The sequence below is a fragment of the Oncorhynchus mykiss genome, chromosome 1, assembly GCF_013265735.2.
Source record: "Oncorhynchus mykiss isolate Arlee chromosome 1, USDA_OmykA_1.1, whole genome shotgun sequence".
NCBI lineage: Eukaryota > Metazoa > Chordata > Actinopteri > Salmoniformes > Salmonidae > Oncorhynchus > Oncorhynchus mykiss.
Window position 1 is genome coordinate 63,475,438 of NC_048565.1, and position 24,409 is coordinate 63,499,846.

At 43.2% G+C, this 24,409-nt stretch overlaps 1 protein-coding gene across 1 annotated transcript in view; it reads left to right on the top strand.

Moving 5' to 3' along the window:
- The window catches only part of LOC110526770 (DNA nucleotidylexotransferase-like), a 175,549-nt gene extending 151,536 nt beyond the window's left edge, over positions 1-24,013 (top strand). Inside the window, exon 11 of the mRNA XM_021607961.2 lies at positions 22,136-24,013. Within this exon, the coding sequence (XP_021463636.2) occupies positions 22,136-22,222 (87 nt within the window). The 3' untranslated portion in view covers positions 22,223-24,013. The remainder of the gene's footprint in view (positions 1-22,135) is intronic.
- Positions 24,014-24,409: the final 396 nt, after the last annotated feature.

Consider the following 24,409-nt stretch of genomic DNA (forward strand, 5'->3'; position numbering starts at 1 on the left):
AGAATCCAATCTTATTCCCTCTCAGTGAAGTTCACATCTGTTGCAGTTTGTAACATTCAGTAAAAAAAAAAAAAAAAATCCTCCGGAAACACTCTAGTTTACAGTGAGTTGTGTGTAGAGCTGCCTGTCATATTTCAGATGCAGCATGTGGAGTGTTCACAACTCTGTCTTCCTCCCCCTCCCTCCATTCTCAGAGCAGCGGGTGTGTGGACAATACCGGGGCAATTGCACTGGGCTTTGGGGAGCGGTGTTTTTTGAACACTCCCTAGCTGGTGCTGAAAGGCACTGTTTGCAGAGAGGATAAAACTGCTTGGAAAGAGGCCATTCTCAAAAAGGAGAGTGAAGGGAGGAGAGTATCGAGAGGAAATGCTCTGGGTTTAATGTTTTGTCCCTCAGAGAGTCACACATACACCTGTGAGGTGTGACAGACAAACATACAGACAGGTGAACAGACAAAGGAGGGTAGAGTGTCTTTACGCATCAGGAGAGGCAGTTTGAGATTTTGAGCGTTCACCTTTTTATAACCTCTCGTGGATAGACTACGTAAACATAAATGGTACCGTAGATCAGAGGAAGGTCCTAAAAATTGTAAAAGACTCCAGCCACCCTAGCCATAGACTGTTCTCTGTGCGGCGGAGTACCGGAGCTCCAAGTCTAGGTCCAAAAGGCTTCTTAACAGCTTCTACCCCCAAGCCATAAGACCCCTGAACAGCTAATCAAAGCGATACCCAGACCCCTCTTTTACACTGCAGCTACTCTCTGTTTATTATATACGCATTGTCACTAACTCTACCTACATGGTACATTGACTCTGTACCGGTACCCCCTGTATATAGCCTCTTTACTGTTTATTTTACTGCTGCTGTTGAATTATTTGTTACATTTATTTACATATCTATTCTTTACTTAACACTTCATAAAACTTCATAAAACTGAAAGCATTGTTGGTTAAGGGCTTGCAAGTAAGCATTTCACTGTAAGCATTTCACCTGTTGTATTCGGCGCATGTGACAAATTAAATGTGATTTGATTTGATCTGTCAAGAGACTATGGGATGCAACCGTTAACGAGCACCAGTAGTTCTTTTGCCTGGGTTTTTCATCACCGGTTATTTGGATGTATTAGCTTTGGGTGAAGGAGGCACTTAAATTGGCGGGATAGATTTTGTAGCGTGTGCGGTACTCAATGCAATGCTTGACGGACCCCTCATACAGCATTGACATTTATTAAACAAACATGGTGCAAAAGCCTCCTGGATAAAAAATAAATAAAAACTGTAAGTATGTCGATTTTGTTGATCTACTTTCGATGCAAATCCCCATTTGCTCCTCCATTATATAATAATGGGCATACCGCCAATAACATGGTGTTCTGGGACAGTAGCCTCTTCGCGAGGGAGACCTGACACATTGGTCTCCCCCAGACCCAAATATTTACAAGCCCTCTGGTTTACCTGTTTCCGGGGGAAAAAAATCCAGTCACCGAAGGCATGTCTATAATCCGGAACGCCTTACCAGTCATCACAGGTTGTAAAATGTGAGAAAAGAAACCTGTGTTCTCTGTTTGTCTGCTGACAGTTATTTTTGTTACGTGAAACCTACCAGAGTTTGTTCCCCTGCTCCTGTCTGTTCTTGCTCCTGTATTCCAGTCCTTCCCGGTTTTGACTGTTCTGCCTGCCCTGACCCTGAGCCTGTCGTTCTATACCTTGCCCCACCTCACTGGATTACTGACACCTGCCTGCCCAGACCCTGAGACTGCCTGTCGTTCTGGACCTTTTGCACCCTCTATGGATTACTGACCTCTGCCTGCCCAGACCCTGAGACTGCCTGTCGTTCTGGACCTTTTGCACCCTCTATGGATTACTGACCTCTGCCTGCCTTTGACCACTCATTTGCCTGCCCCTGTACTATAAATAATATTTTGTTTCTTTGACACTGTCTGCATCTGGGTCATACCTGAAACCTGATAGCACAAACTCGCTATGACTGACCTAGTAGACTCAGACCAGCTCCACAATGCTGTCTCCCTGCAAGGAGCCGCCCTTGGAAAACACAAGGAGTCTTCAAGGTCTTATGGAGGGACTTCATACTGTGACAGAATACCATAACCAGGCATTCGTTACCTTGCTGGAGCAATTCCTTAGATTCTCCACTGGGCAGAGCATCACACCCGTAATCTCCCAGCCTACCCTAGTGTCCCGAGAACCCCACTTACCTCCTCCGGCGCGCTACGCTGGAGAATTTTGGGGCTGCAGCTTTCTTCGTTCCCCTCGGACTGCTTGAGGATAGCATACATCATAACGCTGATGTCCGGGAGGGCAATCGCCTTTGGTCACGGTGGTGTGGGAGCAACAATCCGCCCGCCGTCTGCCTCAGTCCGGAGGAGTTTGTGGAGGAGGATCGGAAGGTGTTTGATTCTCTGTTATCCGTGAGAAAGGCTGCTCGCAAGCTGCTCTAGCTGCGTCAAGACTCCCGCAGTGTGGCAGACTACGCGGTGGAGTTCAGCACTTTGGCGGCTGAGAGTGCTTGGAACCCGGAAGCGCTGTTCGACATGTTCCTACGCGGAGTATCGGAGAAAGTAAAGGATGAGCTTGCAGCCCGGGAACTACCAACAATTCTCAACTCACTCATTGCCTTGACCATTCAGATCGATGGGCAACTAGGGGAACTAAGGAAGGAGAGGAGATTCGATTTCACTCACCCGTCCAAGGATTCCACCTCGCCTTCGAGGTATCCCGGAAGTCCCCGACGGCTCCGTTGCAGAGAGAACCGGACGGGCCATACGGAGAACTTTTCTTCTCCCCTTACTTGCATCCCTTTTCATGCCAGGTTGCTGTGGGGGAACTTTATGAGAGCTTTATGGACGCTTCCGAGTTGGTTATACCCACTCAGCCTCTCTTTAATTTCCATGGACGTTAGAGCACTGGACGGGCGCTCTATAGACCACAATACAACCCCCATCAACCTACATGTGTCAGGGAACCACAGTGAGATGATCTAGTTCCTGATCATTACGTCTCCTCAGGTTCCCGTGGTATTGGGATTCTCCTGGTTCCAATGGTACAATCCCCTCATTGACTGGTCTGCCAGTGCTATCATGGGCTGGAGCACGTTTTGTCACGCCCATTGCCTGAAGTCAGTGCAGCCTGCCCTGGGATCTCTTCCTGGGGGCTCGGAAGTTGCCCTGGACCTCTCCACCATTCCCGAGGAGTACTAGGACCTCCGGCAGGTGTTCAGTAAGGCACTGCCCACTTCGCTGCCGCTGCACCGACCATATGACTGTGGGATTGACCTTCTCCCAGACACCACTCCACCCAGGGGATGACTGTCAGGTCTGGACACCAAGGCTATGGAGACCTACATTGAGTCCTAGCTGCAGTGTTCATCCATCCTTCTGCCTCCCCCACTGGAGCAGGATTCTTCTTAGTGGAGAAGGACAAAACCCTGGGCCCATGGAACAACTACCGGGGTCTTAACGACATCACGGTGAAGAACCAGCACCCGCTACCTCATCTCCTTGGCCTTTGAGCCGCTCCAGGGGGCCACCGTGTTTTCCAAGCTGGACCTATGGAACACCTACCACCTGGTGCGGATTCAGGAAGGGAATGAGTGGAAGACTGCCTTCAACACGTCCAGTGGTCACTATGAGTATCTGGTCATGCCATTTGGCCTTACCAACGCCCCTACTGTTTTCCAGGCTCTGGTTAAGGATGTTCTCCATGACATGTTGAACTAGTTTGTCTTTGTCTACCTTGATGACATCCTTGTCTTCTCCCGCTCCACTCAAGAACATGTGATCCACGTCCGACAGGTTCTCCAAAGCCTCCTGGAGATCCAGCTTTTTGTAAAAGCAGAGAAGTGCGAATTTCATCGCTCCACCATCCCCTTTCTGGGTTACATCATCTCTGCCGGGAGTATAGAGATGGATCCTGGGATGGTGAGAGTGGTGGTATATTGGTCACAGCCTACATCCAGAGTACAGCTGCAACGTTTCCTGGTGTTCGCTAACTTTTAATGAAGCTTTATCCGGGGCTACTGCAACCTGGCTTCCGCCCTGTCTCCACTTACCTCTCCCCAGCTGCTGACAAGGCATTCCGGGATCTCAAACAGCATTCATAAAGTATGTATAAACATGCCTCACTTATCAAACTAATACAGACACAACGCAGATAGGAACATTTTATCTACATTTTCCAGATGTAGCATAAAAAAACAACTGCTGAGGACATCACCAAAGAATCCTGCTATTGACATTTTTCTGTTGGACTTTTCACAAATATTCACGTTCAAAACTTTCAATGAAATTCCCCATTTCAGACTCATACATACAGTATTGGCGCTGGAGGGGATGGCTGCCATTTGTGCTATTTTGTGTTTTTTATTTTGTACATAATGTTGCTGCTACCTCTGTCTCTTATGACCGAAAAGATCCTCTGGATATTAGAAGAGTGATTACTCACCTCGAATTGGACAAAGATTTTTTTATTCAATGAGTCTGACGTGCCAACAGACATGGCACCTCTGCTTCTAGCTCCTAAGCAACTTTGCAGTGTTTTTCTTTTTTTTGCAGAATTATTTCTTACATTATTAGCCCAGAACGTTTTTTGTGTTATTACATACAGCCGGGAATAACTTTTGGATACCAGCATTACGACCAGGAATTCGACTTTCCCAAATTGGATCTTTTGTTCATACCCCACAGGGAAATTGAACTTATCCCAGAGGCTGCTCCAAGTTGCCGCTGGCGGAGAAGAGGTATTCAGGGTGGAGGTGGGCACACCATCCACCACTTCTGAGTACTGTATATTACTCACTAATATTCAGTGTCGGACAATAAAGTAGACGAGCTAAGGGTGAGGGTCTCCTTCCAGAAAGACATCAAGGACTGTAACATACTCTGTTTCATGGAATCATGGCTCTCTTGGGAAATACTTTCCCCGTCCATACAGCCAGCTGGGTTCTCAGAGCAGATAGGAATAAAGAGCTCTCCGGGAATAAGATAGGCGGGGGTGTATGCTTCATGATTAGCTACTCACGGTGTGATTGTGATAACATACAGAAAAATACAGTCATTTTGTTCACCCAACCTAGAATACCTCACAATAAAATGCTGACCGTATTACCTCCCAAGATAATTATCTTTGGTTATAGTCACATCCATGTATATTTCCCTCAAGCCGATACCATGACGGCCCTCAAGGAACTACACTGGACTTTATTTAACTGGAAACTACATATCCTTAGGCCGCATTTATTGTAGTTGCGGATTTTAAATAAGCAAATTTGAGGAAAAAGCTACCGAAGTTCTATAAAACATTGACTGTAGTACTCATTTAGGGAAAACACTAGATCACTGCTACTTGCCGTTTCGAGATGCCAACAAGGCCCTCCCCCGCCCTCCCTTCGGCAAATCAGATGACGACTCCATTTTGCTCTTCCCTTCCTATAGGCAGAAACTCAAACAGGAATAACCTGTGCTAAGGTCTATTCAACGCTCGTCTGACCAATTGGAATCCATGCTTCATGATTGTTTTGATCACGCAGAATCAAAATGTTGTTTTGATTTTGTTATACTCTTGTGAATTCTATGGTTTTTACTAGATTACTTGTAGTTTTTCATGTTGTTTGTCTGTAATTTTTGTCATGACTTGGTGCTGCCTATCTTGGCCAGGACACTCTTGAAAAATAGATTTTAAATCTCAATGAGCCCTTCCTGGTTAAATAAAGGTTAAATTTAAAAATAAAAATACAAAATTGGCGCTTACACTGGCACGGTGACTGAGTTCCTCAAGAAGTGTATAGGGGATGTTGTTCCAACGGCGACTATTAAAACCTACCCAAATCATAAACCGAGGATAGATGGCAGCATTCTCGCAAAACTGAAAGCTGAAACACCGCATTTAACCATGGAAAGGTGACTGGGAATATGGTCAAATAGTGTAGGTATTCCTTCCATAAGGCAATCAAATAGGCAAAACGTAAGTTCAGAGACAGTGGCTCAACGGCTCTGACACGAGACGTATGTGGCAAGGTCTACAGAAAATCACGGATTACAAAGGGAAAACCAGCCATGGACTCCCAAGGACTCTGGGTTCTCGTTCTCCATGGCCGACGTGAATAAGACATTTAAGCGTGTTAAAACAGTCTCATTTCACTTTAATAATGCGGTTAGGACCTGTTATAACACATTAATGAAATGCTTATAAGTGTGTAAGAAATGAATTAGTCAAAGTAAATTGTTACTGAAACCTGTGTTAAATCCAACTTTTCCTGAGCTCACTGAATGAACTCCATACATCTCTAAAGTTGCAAAGCCATCTGTGATCTCGTAATCTCGAGGGACAACTACTATGTAGTATAGAGACTAAGGCGTGAGCTTCGTAAAAATGTGGATTTCAACTTTTATTTGACAGTGGGTCACACATGTTACAATACGTGTAGACTGGTAAGCCATTGAGGGGGGGGGGGGGGGGAGACTTAAGTTCCAATGTTAATTAAGAAAATTCAAATGAATGGCATGGACACGATTATTGGCACCTAGGAGCTACTACTTGGTTAGACAGCCTTTGGCGAAGATAACTCCAAAAATAAGCTTTTTGTAGCCGTCAGCTTCTTGGCACCCAGGAGCTTGCTGCACCTGTCACTGGCAATTTATCCCACACTTCAGCTGCACACTACTCCAATTCTTCAAAGTTTGAGGGGTGCCTTCCAACAACTGCTGTCTTCAGATATCACCATAGGTTTCTGATGGGATTCAGATCTGGACTCATTGCTGGCCACTCTAGAACAGTCTTCAAACATTCCTGGGATCTTTTTGATGTGTGTTTGGGTTGTTGTCCTGCTGGAAGACCTTCAAGAGAGACAAAGTTTTTGGAGACTGTGTTGAACATTGCTGTAACGCTCATCGTTGGGAGAGAGAGGAGGAGGACCAAGGTGCAGCGTGGTAAGTGTTCATCCTTTTAATAAACTGAACTGAACACTAAATACAAAGTAACAAAAGAGAACAAACGAAACAGCCCCGTCAGGCGCAACACACACTAAACAGAAAATAATCACCCACAAAACACAATATTTGTTATCTTTTTTATTTCACCTTTATTTAACCAGGTAGGCTAGTTGAGAACAAGTTCTCATTTACAATTGTGACCTGGCCAAGATAAAGCACAGCAGTGTGAACAGACAACAACACAGAGTTACACATGGAGTAAACAATAAACAAGTCAATAACACAGTAGAAAAAAAAAGTTGGCGAGGGAAATAAAAGTCTCCAACTTCAGCGATTTTTGCAATTCGTTCCAGTCACAGGCAACAGAGAACTGGAAGGAAAGGCGGCCAAATGAGGTGTTGGCTTTAGGGATGATCAGTGAGATACACCTGCTGGAGCGCGTGCTACAGGTGGGTGTTGCCATCGTGACCAGTGAACTGAGATAAGGCGGAGCTTTGCCTAGCATGGACTTGTAGATGACCTGGAGCCAGTGGGTCTGGCAACGAATATGTAGCGAGGTCCAGCCGACTAAAGCATACAGGTCACAGTGGTGGGTGGTATAAGGTGCTTTAGCGCTAACAGAAAACAGGCTCCCCAAATATGCTTCTCAATCAGGGACAACGATTGACAGCTGCCTCTGATTGAAAACCATACCAGGCCAAACACAGAAATAGCAAATCATAGAAAAACTAACATAGACAACCCACTCAACTCACTCCCTGACCATACTAAAACAAAGACATAACAAAAGAACTAAGGTCAAAACGTGACAATTGCACTCCAAAACATCTTGATAATCGGCTGAGTTCATTCAATCTTGCACATGTTCAAGCAATAAGGCACCTCAGGGTTTTGTGGTATATGACCAATATACCAAGGCTAAGTGCTGTGTCCAGGCACTCTGCTTCACATCGTGCATAAGAACAACCCTTAGGCGTGGTCTATTGGCCAAAACACCGCACCCCTAGGGCCCTATTGCTTAAATAAACAATGGCTAAGGGTTGTTCTAAAGCACAACCAGAAGCGGACTGCCTGTATCCAGCCCTTAGCCATTGTATATTGGCCATACTGTATACCACAAACCCTGAAGTGCATGATTGCTATTAGAAACTGTCTGTATGCACACACACACACACACACACACACACACACACACACACACACACACACACACACACACACACACACACACACACACAGACAGCTTCTTCTTGGTTGGGTCCTCTTATAGTCCACTTGGGCCGCCTGGTCTTCAGCACTGATTGATTCTTATTTGCTGCCTCCTGAATTCAATCTGAGTGCAGCTGCTGTAATCAGGGCCTGCTCTTCTGGCTTGGACCTGACCAGCCTTTATGGCACAGTCAGTTTATCTGGCTGCAGCCCTGCAACAGGTCTGTCTCTCTGCTTACAGCCTGGGTCATGTTCATTCAACCTGGTCTCATAGATTAGATGTAATGTAGTAAACGTAAATACAGGACACACTCAAATTAGTATGATGTATTATGTTTGGTGTGGTTACATAAGACAGATGGCTAAGGCAAAACACTGAAGTAGGGTGGTTGGTTGGGCGTTTAACACAAACGTCTAGCAACCCAAAGGTTACGAGTTTTAATTTCATTATGGACCATTTTAGAAAATTAAACTACTTACTACTTTTTTGAAGCTTTGTAACTACTTAGCATTTTAGTTAACCCTTCCCCTAACCCTAACCTTAAAACCCTTTTAGCTAACTCTTCCTCTAACCCTAACCTTAACCTTTTAACCTAACTCCTAAACATAACCCTAAACTAGCTAAAGTATGCCAGCTAGCTAACGTTAGGCACCTAGCTAGAAGTAATGACATATTATACATTTTGCAGATTCGTAACATATTGTACGTTTTGCAAATTTGTAACCTATAATACGAATTGTAATTTGTGACATATTATGCGAAATGGGTGATGGACATCCACAAATTAATACATACCATACAAAACGTAACATATCATACTCAATGAAGTATCTCGGATTTACATACGGAATAATATGAAGTGCTCTGAGACCCGCTTGATGTGCCTGCACTGTGCCTATAAATGCGCATTTTTGATTTCCGTTTTTAAATGATTTCTACTGCGTGCCCTAATGAATACAACCCAGATTAAAACTCTCTCATTCACTCTCCTTGACCAGGAGAAACTGTCCGCTCTGGATAAGAAAGACCAAGAGGCAGTTTACCTTAAAACCTTTAAACATGTATAATATTCTGGCCGTCAAGAGCAGTTCAAGGACATTCTTTTGACATTTTCTATGGTTTATCACTGGGTGTTGACGTTAAGAACAGGTCTGAAAGCTGTGGCTTTGAGAGGGCAGAGTGTCAGGTATTAGTGGAGATGGTATGACACTAGGTTGATTTACATAATGAAGCTCACATTTGCTGTAGATTCAGTTTCAAATGTGGCAATATACTTCACTTAAGTCCTTTAAGCATTTAAAATGTGAATAAAGTTACTGTAAGCAAACTCAGTGAAAGCACATAAAAACTCGAGCCAGCGTAAGGATTTTCCATGACTATATATAGTCTGCCAATTTCCATTGTGAGGAGATTGTCATGCTTTTTACACAGAGATCTCTTCAAAGCCAACCCTTCACAATGCCTCTCAATCTCCCTCTCCTTGAACATGGAGCCTTTTCTCTCCATCCACCAAAGAAATCCCACCCCCAGTGACAGGGGAACAATGCAAATATGGACTCTCATTTCAGGCTACAATTGCCGTGTGATTGGGTCATTTTCCATGGAGGTCAGAGACACAATTAAGGCTGGTGTAATAGGAGTGATAGGGGAGAGTCGGGGAGAGAGAGCTACAGGGAAATTGATGGTGTGCAATGAGAGAGTGACAGGAGCAGGGTGTTGAACTGTTGGCCTGTGGTGGTAGATTACTGAGACTACTGAGTCTCCGTGTGGGCAAAGTGCTGAAAGCAGGTGGTGGTGATGATGCTGGTAGCACTGAGATATCAGGAAGTGGTATGTGTGTGTGTATGACTGTACGTTTTTTCTGGGTTGAGATTTGACTTTTCCTGAAAGATCAGAAACCACAGGTATACAGTGTCCATGTTAAATATGTTCTAACAATAATAATAAATAATACATGGATAATGTTATACATTGAACTTTATTAAACCATTAACTCATTAAGTTGATATTTAACTTCCAGATCTGTACAGAGGGTTCCTGGTAAGGCCACGCTAAGCAATGTCATGTGTGATCATATTCTATCGAGGGACCTTACACTGAGTGTGCAAAGCATTAGGGACACCTTCCTAATATTGAGTTGCACCCCCTTTTCACCTCAGAACAGCCTCAATTCGATGGGGCATGGACTCTACAAGGTGTCGAAAGCGTTCCATGGGGATGCTGGCCCATGTTGACTCCAATGCTTTCCAGAGTTGTGTCAACTTGGCTGGATGTCCTTTGGGTGGTGGACCATTCTTGATGCACAAGGGAAACTGTTGACTGTGAAAAACCCAGCAGCGTTGCAGTTCTTGACACACTCAAACCGGTAAGCCTAGCACCATCTACCATACCCCTTTCAAAAGGCACTTAAATATTTTGTCTTGCCCCTTCACCTTCTGAATGGCACACATTCACAATCCATGTCTCTATTGTCTCAAGGCTTAACAATCCTATAACCTGTTTCCTGCCCTTCATCTACACTGATTGAAGTGGATTTAACAGGTGACATTAATAAGGGATCATAGCTTTCACCTGGATTCACTTGGTCAGTCTATGTCAGGGAAAGAGCAGGTGTTCCTAGTGTTTTGTACACTCAGTGTATGTTCGTCAAAATGAATTATTCTGAAGGTCAATGCCTTTGAGGGAAGCAATGAAACTGAGTTCGAGCTATGGACGGAGAGGTCAAGAAACCTTGTGAGAGAAAAGAGAGAACAGAGACTTAAGACAGAGTGAGACAGAGGGAGAGACAGATAGGGGGAAAACATTGATTAAAACAGTCCCCAAACGAGGGTGAATAATACCACGTGAATAACACCAAAGTTTCTCTCACATCCCCTCTCTGCCACTCCTCTCAACATCGTCCCTTATTTCCCCACCTCCCCCCTCCCTTCCCATCCTCCCTTCCTCCCACACAAGGCCCATTACCAGTCTTTCCTGGGAGAGAAAACGAGGGGTATTTATAGATCTGTCAATGTTTTTCTGTCAAAAATGGAATTCAATGCCAAGCTATTATCCTTGAATCCACAACCTACAATCTATTCTTATGGAATCATAAAGAGAAGAAATTAGTTCCGAACTCAGAAGATTTCAGAAGAGAATAGGAGGGGGAGGATGAAAGAGACAGGGGAAGGAAGGGGGTAACGATAGGAGTGTGGTGTCGTCGCTCGGGCTAACTCTAGAGACGGATCTTGCTCCATTATTGATGAAAGTGAATGGCAGAGGTTTTCACTCTGGCTCTGATGTTGGGTCTATCTGAATGTCATATAACATGAATTGACATGGCCCTTGCGGTGACACAGGCACCATCCATCCATAGCTCCGATTTCCTGCTATTGTGTGCTATTCCTGCAACCATGACATTACCATTTACTGTGACTACAGTAAAAAAAACTAGAGGCAACAATGACCGTATGTGTGTGTATGAGAGAGTTCAAGGTAGCATGCCCACTAGCTTAATATTTTGTTACTGCAACATTAACTGTTCCAATACAATAGCCATACACATTGAAATCAGTTACATATCTTAACTCGTTTTAAGATGAAAATACAGTTAAAAAAAAAAAAGCCTTCCAAATAGCTCATATTTTCCAGATAATTTTTTCATTAATCAGAATCCTCCTAGTGCTGATACAGCAGCATTGGATCACAATGCAGGAAGAAGTAGATTGGTCATGCAAAACCATCCCCTTTTGAAGAAACCAATTAATTATTTACAGGCTTCAGTAGAGCAGAGAAACTTAATTTATTGTTATCATTAAAGGAGCGTTCTGGTTGGGTCCGTACAAGAGAGAACCGGGCAAAAGGCTCATTAGTTAGCCGAGAACTTCATAACACTGCAGCAGTTTAGTGTACTTCCTAGAACTTCATGGATATTTCCTAACTTCAGCATTCTATTGTTATTGCATCAGAATACATTGGAAAATAAAGCCTAATCAACAATACCAATTGACAATATGGATTTACTGTATGAGGGAACTCTGAAACTCTCCAACTTGACAGTGTCATGTAAGTCAGGTATAATCAAGGAACGGCTGTGGAGTTCTTTGGAAATAATCCACGATGCAAGGGGTGTTATACAGACTTGAGGTGCAGTTTTCATCTCTTACTGACATCTGTTGTCTACAGCCCAAATCATACAGGTAGAATTTTTTTTAAACACGTGTCAACCAGCGTGCTAACACGGGAAATAGAATGCATGGGAGTGAATCAGGGAAAACGGAAGGGCCGCGAGCATCAACGGCGTCTTGAGCGTATAGCACGTTAAATTAGGCAGCAAGTGTCACGCCCTGATCTGTTTCACCTGTCCTTGTGCTTGTCTCCACCCTGCTCCAGGTGTTGCCCATCTTCCCCATTATCCCCTGGGTACTTATACCTGTGTTCTCTGTTTGTCTGTTGCCAGTTCGTCTTGTTGGTCAAGTCATTCAGCATTTTGTCTCAGCTCCTGCTTTTCCCCAGTCTCTCTTTTTCTCGCTCTCCTGGTTATGACCTTTCTATTTCCTGTGCATTCTATTTCCCCTGACTTTATGACCTGTCCTGACTCTGAGCCGGCCTGCCTGACCACTCTGCCTGCCCCTGACCCTGAGCCTGCCTGCCATCCTGTGCCTTTGCCCCTACTCTGGATTACCAACCTCTGCCTGACCTGACCCTGAGCCTGCTTGCCTTCCTGTGCCTTTGTCACTACTCTGGATTATCGACTCCCGCCTGCCTTGACCTGTCATTTGCCTGTCTCTGTTGCTGTAATAAACATTGTTACTTCAACACAGTCTGCATTTGGGTCTTACCTGAAATATGATAGCAAGTTTATTTTGCTAATGTTTATGCATAGACATTTTGGTACAGTGCACTGAGAAATTGTTAGAAAAATACTTTTGTGCATTGTTACCTCTGGAATTTTGTGTCTATTTAGTGATGATAAGCCAATATTATGTATAGGGTAGTGCTTTAATAAAACATGTCTATCAATAATAGAATGCAACAACATTCAACTGGGTTGTGTTTCAGAATGATATATATTTATATACATTATTATTTTTTTTTTCATTTATTAAACCTTTATTTAACTTGGCAAGTCAGTTAAGAATAAATTCTTATTTCCAGTGATGGCCTACGCCGGCCAAACCCAGATGACGCTGGGCCAATTGTGCTCCGCCCTATGGGACTCCCAATCGCTGCCGGATGTGATACAGCCTGGATTCAAAACAGGGTGTCTGTAGTGATGCGTCTAGCACTGAGATGCGGTGCCTTAGACCGCTACGCCACTCTGGAGCCCTGGTTCGAATCCATACATGTCACGTTGTTAATGGAATTTCTTGACAGTGTCGCCGTTTTTGTTTACAGACAATTGATTAATAAAGTTCAAACATAGTGCATGGTTATTGAGTGCCTTGGTTCAAAAATGAATCAATCTGGTCTAGAGATTGAGTGGGTCATTTGTAGAAAGGAAATTAGAGGATTTTTTTATGATTTTCCCTACCTTGCTAAAGTTGAATGGTAAAAAAATATTAGTCTGTATAGGTTATGGTTGATCTGACAAATAGGCTACCTGTTTGAAAACAATACTCTTGTACACGCAAATTCACACCGTTGAAGAACGTCCCTCCGTGTGATTTGGGCTTGCGTTAGTCATATGACAGTCATGTGTTATCTAGGCCTTATGACTTAGGGTGGAAGGAACGTGTTACAGAGGAAAGAAATAGAGCATTCTGCTTAATAGGCAATGAGATGTAAATGCCTTTATCTTCCTCTGATCATTACATTTGGACACCCATGAACAAATAACGGTCATTTACTGGATGTTTATGTGGCTACATAAATACAGATGAAACCAAAACGTATGAAACCATGGTGGCCAAATAAACTCATTCTGTGTGTATGATTAAAAGGTTGATTATCTGGCACTGTTTTCCCTTACTGCCCAGTGCATTGGGCTGATTAGCAGGCTGAGAGAGTTAGGTAATGAAAACCACATTCAGCTCAATAGCCTTTTTATGGTTCAGAGTGGTTTATGATGCTAACACTAATTGCTGGGTTGATTAGTTAGGTGTCTGAGTTGTCTCCTCTCTCTGTGGTTCTATTCTGTTGCTCTAGGGTGCCTGAAGAAGGCTGGGGGTGTGCGCTCGTGTGTGTGTGTGTGTGTTCTGATCGTGGGTGGATCATTTCAGTAGGACAGCAGAGGCCCAAATCGACTCCCTCTTTTCCGCCACTGTCAGCCCTTTCCTGTAAGCTGCAATAAAGATAGATTAATTTAGAGACAATCCAAATATTTTCGATTCATCAATCTCTAGGCAATAACAACCTGGTTCAAGGTGGTGACAGTAAGGAGGAAACTATCCAAACAAAGGGAGGGAGGAAGGATGTGGCCCACGCTGGTATGCCTTATGTAATAGCCTTGATGTGGTTTGATACAGTATCTATAGATTTCTAATGGAGAGACCCACATGAATAGTATGACGGGGACTGTAGAAATATGATACGGTAAGCTATAGGTGAATGTGTGTCTTCCTTACTGAAACAATATGTTCTTCAGTCCAGGGGAAACCTTTTTAGAGGTGTCAAATGTAAATGGTTTATTTTTGAAAAGGTGACTATTTCGAAATACTTATTTTCCTTTCAATACATGAAATGCATTGCTTGCTGTCCAACAGAGGAAAACAAACACAACAGTCCTGAATTGCCATGTCCTTCAGACATACTTATCTCTGCCAATGTATTATATGTACTCTAGATGATGAATATCAACACTGAGATTACTTTAAAAAATAAAGTAGCCTACTCTCCGACATGCCACCTGTTGTGTGTGTTTGTCGTATTTGTGTAGCCTTTGTAAATTTACATGTTCCTATTAGTTGTTTTTTTTGTGTGTGAATTTGCATATTATTCAACCGTTTGCATATCCCTGTGTCTAAGGACCCACAAAACAGCAGGTCTGTTGTAGTATGTGTGTGCGGTGTGCGTGTGTGTGTGTTTGGTTTTACTATTCTTGTGGGTACCAGAAGTCTCGTCGGTCCCCACAAGTAAAAAAAAAAAGAAAGGAAAAAAAAGAAGATGCTAATTTTAGGCTTAGGGGTTAGGTTAAGGTTTAAGAGGGTGTATGTTTGTGCTGGTATCAAACCTTGGTTGTATGTGCCTATTGCAACTTCCTGCTCTGTCCGCATATTGAAAGTCAGGGGGTGAGGGTGGGGGAACATGGGGTGGTTATTTACCTGAGGGATCAATGGAGGTTGATGGCTCAGATGGGTCACTTGCGACAGTTCAATGACAGGAAGACAACAATAAGAGGAAGACGAGGGTTGATTAAGTGCTGAGGGTAATCTAGTAGAAAAAAAATATTATAATAATAAATCATGCAACTGGTCGATTAATTCATGTCAAATCACACCAAGTGATAAAGGGATTGAGGGATTCGATGCTACACAAATAAGTGCTATGTTAAATCGGTGAATATAAGAAAATTAAATAAATGTAAAGGACAAAACCAAAGACAAAACAAGACAGGGCACATTTTTTTTCTGAACTTCTCCTGGTGTTGGTGGCCCCTCTGGCTCTCCTAATTGGGCCCCCACCGACTCCTACAGGTCAAGGCTGTATATTATTCTTTAGCATTGAAGCAAAGTCCAGACAAGATTAAGTTTGGCTATCCACCTGGATGCAGCTGCTCTTCTCTGGGTTATGGTACCGGAAGCTTTCATCTACAGACCAGTGATGCTGAGGGAGGTTGTGGGGTGGGTTTGAAAGTGTTTGACCAGGTGTGTTTGTAGTGTGTTCTTTTCAATTGTGTAGAGGTGTGTAGAGGTGTGTGTGTGTGTGTGTGTGTGTGTGTGTGTGTGTGTGTGTGTGTGTGTGTGTGTGTGTGTGTGTGTGTGTGTGTGTGTGTGTGTGTGTGTGTGTGTGTGTGTGTGTGTGTGTGTGTGTGTGTGCATGGCTATTTGAGTGGCAGCCAAGTATTTCCATCAGGCCTATCGTCTTGAGTGGCAGCCAACCATTTTCATCAGGCCCATCCATCAGGCTGTGTGTCATGGCAGGAAGGCAGTGACATAGAGCAGAGTTGGGGCAGGTGTTTAGAGGGCCTGATGTCTGTGTTCACATCCATGAGATCTGTAATTACGCAGTGGACAGAGAAAATACACAGCTGATTAGCTGCTCATATATTAAGGCAAGGACACTGAAATGCTGGAACGCAAACTCCAGCTCCTCTGCCCTCTGCTACACTTACTCTGTTGGAAGTGGAGTGCTTACTATAGTTGTGTTATGGCAGAATAAAGTAGTACTTATTGTAGTACATGGAAGGTAGGATCATTTGTGCATGACATATGCTCCTTATTGGAGTAAAAGGGTTTAAGTCAAGTCTCAGAAAAGCAACAATTTGTTCTTGGTCAAAGCTTTAAGGTGGCCAGTAAGTAAAGCAATGTTATCCCCAGAGGGGATTGGACAGAGCTCACATTTCACAGGCCAGGCTTCGACTTGATCGAGGACCATGGCTAAATTGGTCAGTAGTTGGAGCTGATCCTTGTCTGTACTGTTTCCTTTGTTAGCTGGACCTTAGAGTTTACCATAGCTCTCCGTAGAGCCTTTTGAATAGCTAGCATGCATCTTGTTACGGATGCCTGAACCATGAGCTAAATCACCTTTAGAACTGACTGTCCCAAAGCTCTTATATGTAACAACCAGTTTCCCAGTCACTGTGTGTATTTTGACTTATTTGCTTCCTGAAATCTGTCTGCTCTGGAACTATGGAGTTGGGAAGAATAAAGCCAGTAGCACTCTCTGTGCACTGTCAATCTCTGTGGAAAGGCTTTAATGCTGTAACTCGATCTTCCACTGACCCTACGCACGCTTGTTAGACTACATACAGTTGAAGTCGGAAGTTTACATAGACTTCATTAAAACTCGTTTTTCAACCACTCCACAAATTTCTTGTTAACCAACTATAGTTTTGGCAAGTCAATTAGGACATCTACTTTGTGCACGACACAAGTCATTTTTCCAACAATTGTTTATAGACAGATCATTTCACTTATAATTCACTGTATCACAAATCCAGTGGGTCAGAAGTTTACATACACTAAGTTGACTGTGCCTTTAAACAGCTTGGAAAATTCCAGAAAAGGATGTCATGGCTTTAGAAGCTTCTGATAGGCTAATTGACATAATTTGACTCAATTGGAGGTGTACCTGTGGATGTATTTGAAGGCCTACCTTCAAACTCATTGCCTCTTTGCTTGACATCATGGGAAAATCAAAAGATATCAGCCAAGACCTCAGAAAAACATTTTTTAGACCTCCAGAGGTCTGGTACATCCTTGGGAGCAATTTCCAAATGCCTGAAGGTACCTCGTTCATCTGTACAAACAATAGTACGCAAGTATAAACACCATGGGACCACGCATCCGTCATACCGTTCAGGAAGGAGATGCATTCTGTCTCCTAGGGATGAACGTACTTTGGTGCGAAAAGTGCAAATCAATCCCAGAACAACAGCAAAGGACCTTGTGAAGATGCTGGCGGAAACAGGTACAAAAGTATCTATATCCACAGTAAAACGAGTCCTATAATCGACATAACCTGAAAGGCCGGAAGAAAGGAAGAAGCCACTGCTCCGAAACCGCCATAAAAAGCCAGACTACAGTTTGCAACTGCACATGGGGTCAAAGATTGTACTTTTTGGAGAAATGTCCTCTGGTCTGATGAAACAAAATTAGAACTGTTTGGCCATAATAACCATTGTTATGTTTGGAGGAAAAGGGGGGGCTTGCAAGCCAAAGAACACCATCCCAACCGTGAAGCACGGGGGTGGCAGCATCATGTTGTGGGGGTGCTTTGCTGCAGGAGGGTCTAGTGCACTTCACAAAATAGATGGCATCATGAGAAGGAAAATGATGTGGATATATTGAAGCAATATCTCAAGACATCAGTCAGGAAGTTAAATCTTGGTCGCAAATTGGTCTTCCAAATGACCCCAAGCATACTTCCAAAGTTGTGGTAAAATGGCAACAAAGTCAAGGTATTGGAGTGGCCATCACAAAGCCCTGACCTCAAGCCCATAGAACATTTATGGGCAGAACTGAAAAAGCGTGTTTGAGCAAGGAGTCCTACATACCTGACTCAGTTACAACAGCTCAGTTAGAAGGAATGAGCCAAAATTCCCCCAACTTATTGTGGGAAGCTTGTGGAAGGCTACCCAAAACGTTTGACCCAAGTTAAACAATTCAAAGGGCAATGCTACCAAATTGTAACGTTCTGAGTGTAGTGGGTGAGAAGTCAGGCGCAGGAAGCAGAGAGTTCAGGGGAGTGCTATTTTAATGCACAACAACGGCGAACATAAGCCAACCCCACGAAAACACAGGGCGTAATACAACACAAACGCCCCAAACAGGGGGACTTAAACTGTCCAGAAAAAAACCCATGAAATGGGAAAGCACGTAACTCACAGACGTGCACACAAGTTTACACAACACAGAAGGTCACAATAATTAATCCCGCACAAGGAACCAGGCGGGCCGGCTGTCTAATAAAGCCTCACTAATTATACCCAAATCAAAACAGGTGCACTCAATAAACACATAAGGAGGGGGAGGAAACAATCAGTGGCAGCTAGTAGGCCGGCGACGACGACCGCTGAGCGCCACCCGAACGGGAAGGGGAGCCACCTTCGGTCGGAGTCGTGACACAAATACTATTTGAGTGTATGTATGTAACTTCTGACCCACTGGGAATGTGATGAAAAAAAATGAAAGCTGAAACAAATCATTCTGTCTACTATTTTTCTGACATTTCACATTCTTAAAATAAAGTGGTGATCCTAACTGACCTAAGACAGGACATTTTTACTAGGATCTAATGTCAGGAATTGTGAAAAACTGAGTTTAAATGTATCTGGCTAAGGTGTATGTAAACTTCCGACAAAACATTTACACACTCAATCACACACACTATATGTGACCCGCTTCAGGAAACTAGGCCTATGTCACAAGTCACGACTTCACAGGAGAGCCATTTGAACAGTATTTTGTATTTTTTTATCATAACACGTTTTTTTTGGCTTGAAATGCCTTCTGGAACATGTGAACTTTCCTGTGACTTAATAACAAACTTGTATGCCATCTGTAAATATGAATAAAATTGTTAGCTTTGTTGGTTAAGCCACAGAAAAAGTCAGCAACCTTCACACTAGCCATGATTGGATGAGGTAATGAGTGGGCTGGACATGCTGAGAGTTCAGGGTTTGTCTGCCATATAGAAGGCTTCTGTCTATTTGAGCTGTTCAGTCTGTATTGGTAATCTGTTAGCTAGCTAGCTACATTGAACCTGGTTGGTTAGTTCCCAGCAGATTCATGCAGGGTAGTAATGACATGTTTTGGCACTATGTTCATTATTGTTTAACTAGCTAACGTTAGCTCGCTGACTCATTAGCTAACATTACGTGATGTGTGTGATCTTACACATTGTTCACCTTGCTAGGTTAATTGTTTACCTAGCTAGCTAGCTACATGTCTTAAGCTAAAGTGCACAACACCCTTTGAAAATGGCCGGTGTCAGTAAACATCGGCAAAAAAACAAACGTAGTGAAATTGTTGACAGCAGTGCTGGTTAGGCTGTTTTCATGAGGTAAACAAATCATTGGCCAGAGCGTCTAGTGTGCTCTGAATGCTCCGAGAGCAAAACTAAATGGGTGGGGCTGAAGCTTAAGAGGGTGTGAATGATGCTGAATGGGTGTAGACAAAGAAGAACTCTTCACTAGATACCAAAACATTCAAAGCCATTTTCTCAAAAGTGAGTTTACAAGTTTATCAACTTTCAAAGCAGAATTACTTTCCCATTGTTCCTCAAAATGCAGTGTATGAAATGCAATTTTGTAGCATCGTCTCTACTTTTATCCAATGTAAAAAACACAATTTCAAATGATAAGACCAAATCCAGTTTGTGAGTCCCATATTGACATTCCCACACAAAGCCCACACACATACACCACCACACACGCAGACCAATATAACACAAACACACATACATACACATTACACACGCACACACACTCACACACAGTTTTACACTCATCATTTGCTGCTGCTTCTCTGTTCTTCATATTACTCGAATTATCTATCCTGATGCTTAGTCACTTTAACCTGCCTTCGTGTACATATCCACCTCAAATACCTCGTTCCTCTACATGTTGATCTGGTACTGGTACTCCCTGTAGCTCCATTCTTGTGTATTTTATTGTATTCTTCTTGTGTTACTATTTTTTTGTTTTGCATTGTTGGGACTCGTAAGCAAGCATTTCACGGTAAAGTCTTTGTTTTTTATATGTTTTGTATGTGTGTGTGTGTGCCTTGCGGGCACGGCTGCATTTGCTGAGAGTCAGGTGATAATCAAATTGACAGGATCAAGATTCAAGCCTTGACTGTTTGTAAGATAGATCTTGTCAACAGAGATAGAAGTCAAATGAAGACTGAAAGAGTGTTTAAACAGACTGGACCGTGGCTGGCCTGACTGCTTTTACCCAGCATGCACTTAGGGCCTCTAACATCCCCCTTGTCATTTGCATTGTAAATAACGAGTTGGCATGGCGGGATATATGCCTAGAAGTGCTTTTCACTCTCTCCTACCAGTTATGCTTGGTTATCATCTGCCGTTAGCTGGCAGGAAAGGCCACATTTTTCCTCTCTTCTCATTTCTGTGTGTCAGGTCTAGTTTAGCACTTCAAGGCAGAATGTGTCAGGGTTAAAGCTTTTCACCGGGCCTCTCACACTCACAAGGTGAGTCAGGCTCACCACTGAAACATAGCGTTACTTAGAGCAAGGTCAGATTTTTTTATGACTGTGAGGAGGACGCAGGTAGCTGGATATAAATCTGGGTGTTCACGCTATGGTCAGAGTTGGCACATTTACTGTTCAGTAGCAAATGTTGGCCATAAGAATGATGGCCTCCATTCTACTTTATATGAGTTAATGCACATCTTGTTAGATTTTCATAAAATCATAGCAACTGTGTATTTTTTGGTTCAAGGGGTACTGTTGTGAGTCAGAAGAGAAAAGTCTAGTAACTGACTATGTTGACTCATTGATATAGTGATCTCATCTTGAGTTACTGATCTAATCATACTTGCGCTTCTATGGTTTGACCCTTGAGATGTTTTCAGTGCGTGCGTGGCCTCTTGCCGTCAAGCCATGTCAACTCTCACAGTCTATGTATGTGTTTGTAATGTTGCAGACAACAAACAGTACATGAGACACCTGACACCTGCTCGTTGAACATCTCATTCCAAAATCATGGACATTAATACTACTATAACAGTCTCCACTTTTCTGGGAAGGCTTTCCACTAAATGTTGGAAGATTGGAAGCAAGTCCCTGCAGCATTCAACCACAAGAGCATTAGTGAGGTCGGGCACTAGTGTTGGGCGATTAGGCCTGGCTCGCAGTCAGCGTTCCAAATAATCCCAAAGGTGTTCAATGGGGTTGAGGTCAGGGCTCTGTGCAGGCCAGTCAAGTTATTCCACACCGATCTCGACAAACCATTTCTGTATGGACCTCGCTTTGTACACAGGGGCATTGTCATGATGAAACAGGAAAGGGCCTTCCCCAAACTGTTGCCACAAAATTGGAAGCACAGAATAATCTAGAATGTCATTGTATGCTGTTGCGTTAAGATTTCCCTTCACTGGAACTCCCTTCACTGGACGAACAGGTATTGTGCTGACGTAGCTTTTAGATGCAGTTTGGAACTCGGTAGTGAGTGTTGCACTTGGCGGTCCCGTTCTGTGAGCTTGTGTGGCCTACCACTTTGCAGATGAGCCATTGTTGCTCCTATACGTTTCTACTTCACACAATAGCCAAATCCACTAATTTGAAGGGGTGTCCACATTCTTTTGGACATGTAGTGTATATTTTATGTCTACAATGTTTCTGAATCCAACCATCAATTTTGTCTTTGTTCTTTCTCCAGAAACTATTCCTACCGGCAACTTCAGAGGAGGATATCTTTGCCCATCTGGGTTTGGAGTATGTGGAGCCCTGGCAGAGAAACGCATAAGCATGTTTCCCTCACAGACACCCATACAATGCCACCTTGGCTACATACAGTACATCACTCCCATCTGTCTACCCGCTCGGCTACACACTACTGCAATCTCATTTCAAAGAGCCTAATCTGGGTTGATTTCTATACTTGTATTCTGTTGTTGGACTAGATGCTGATGTATGATTCATCATTTTAGTCTTTTCATCATGCCTGGCTGCTTTCTGTTAGCCTCTTAGCGAGTAAACATTCTGCTCTGTCATTCACAACACACTTTTCTCTGAGCATTCTTGTCTATGTGACTGATACAAAGCTAAATCAACAAATGAATTGCCTGTGGTGGCTGCAAGGTAAAAAGGGAGAGAGGAGAGGGGTATAAGCGTGGGCGAGAGAGAGAAAGCCTCATCGAGAAAAATGGTTGTAATCAACCTCCTCCTGGCAGGAGAGCGCTCAGCACGAACCGGAGCCAAGCCTCCTGGGAATGGAGAGGTGGGTAATGAGCTGCAGATAGGGGAGCATTCAGCATCCCCGTTTAGCCTCTGTTTGAGCCTCCACATCCACTGGAGATCATTTAGCAACCGCTCGCAACAGCTACAGCCTTCTCCACTCAGTCCACTGTCACAATCAATCCCTTTCCCGGGCACAGGACTGAATTGTGCTGATTAAGGCCAATCAACTGAGCTGGACAAGCTGCAGTGACCAGGATTCATATGACAAGTCAGTTCACATTGTAAATGCAATGTTGGTTATTAAGATAGATGTTGACATTTGCAAACATTTATCCCAATATACAGTAACTTAGTGAGTGTAGCCGTTTTAATGCACTTTTGTTAGGAAGCATGGTATTATTCTTCTCCATGGTAAGTGCAGATATACTGTACGTCACTGGGGCTATCGCATCCTAGTGAAGAACCCTATTTAAAGATCTTTAAGTAGAGCATCCCAGGCACATTGAGGAGTCGACCCCACGGCCTAGCTCTCACTCCCTTTACCTTCTCTCCCCTATCCAGGCTGGTCGGTCAAACAGAGAGATTGAGCTCACAGTTTCAACATCACTGTGAAGGTCCAGTGGAGGAAGCGTAACTAATACTGCATGGACAAATACTTTTAAAGCTGTGATGTAATTACTATGGGATTTAGTCCTAACAGTTTCACAATCTTTTAGCAATTTTCTAGGATTTAAATCCCATTCGTTCTGACCTGAAAGGGTCCTGTCTGCCTTAACAATTAAAGAGGAGTGCTCCCACATATCACACACATTCAAGTGTGTTTTCTGTGGTACAAGGTGAGGAATATACTAAAAGTACACACATGTGACAGATACCACTGTTTATGGAAGTGTATTACTGGCCATTTCATTCATACATTGTCGTGTTTGTTTGCTCTGCTTTGCAATAAATCAACAGACCATTCAACAGACTCTCATTGCTACCACCAGTGAAATAAACTGTTCACTGTTATTATAATATGTTCAGAACCTCAATAAACAAAATTACAAGGGAGCATCAACCAATTATCCAATCCTGAAAATGCATGTTGTCCAGGGCCCAGTGCTTCAAAAGTAATCTGATCAGATTTTGGCAATCGCTTAGAAGGAAATCCATAGAAATAGAATGAATAGAACAGGCGTCCCCATTAGTTGACTATACCAAAGTAAGGTCAATAAACAGTGGTACAGTGCAGTATCAACTCTTCAATAAAATCATTCAGTAAATCTGGATTAAAATAATTACAATAGAATAGCAACCAGGTGGTCTTTGCACGTGAATTCAGCACTACACGTGTAATAACCTTGCATACTATCATTCTGTACACCTGTTTCAGATAATTTAATATGATAATAAAAAATTCAAATAATGAATTTAATTAAAAATAAAAATGTACAAATAAAGACTTCCCCTCTGTGTTATTGGCATACAGGTCAAACTGCTAAAATAAAGGAAACAGTTGAGTAAATGAGGGATACAAAGTATTTTGAAAGCAGGTGCTTCCACACAGATGCGTGTGTGTGTGTGTGTGTGTGTGTGTGTGTGTGTGTGTGTGTGTGTCAGTCACCATAACTCAAACCAATTGAACACTTATGGGAGATTCTGGAGCCGTGCCTGAGACAGCGTTTTCCACCACCATCAACAAATAACAAAATTATGGAATTTCTCATGGAACAATGGTGTCGCATTCTTCCAATAGAGTTCCAGACACTTG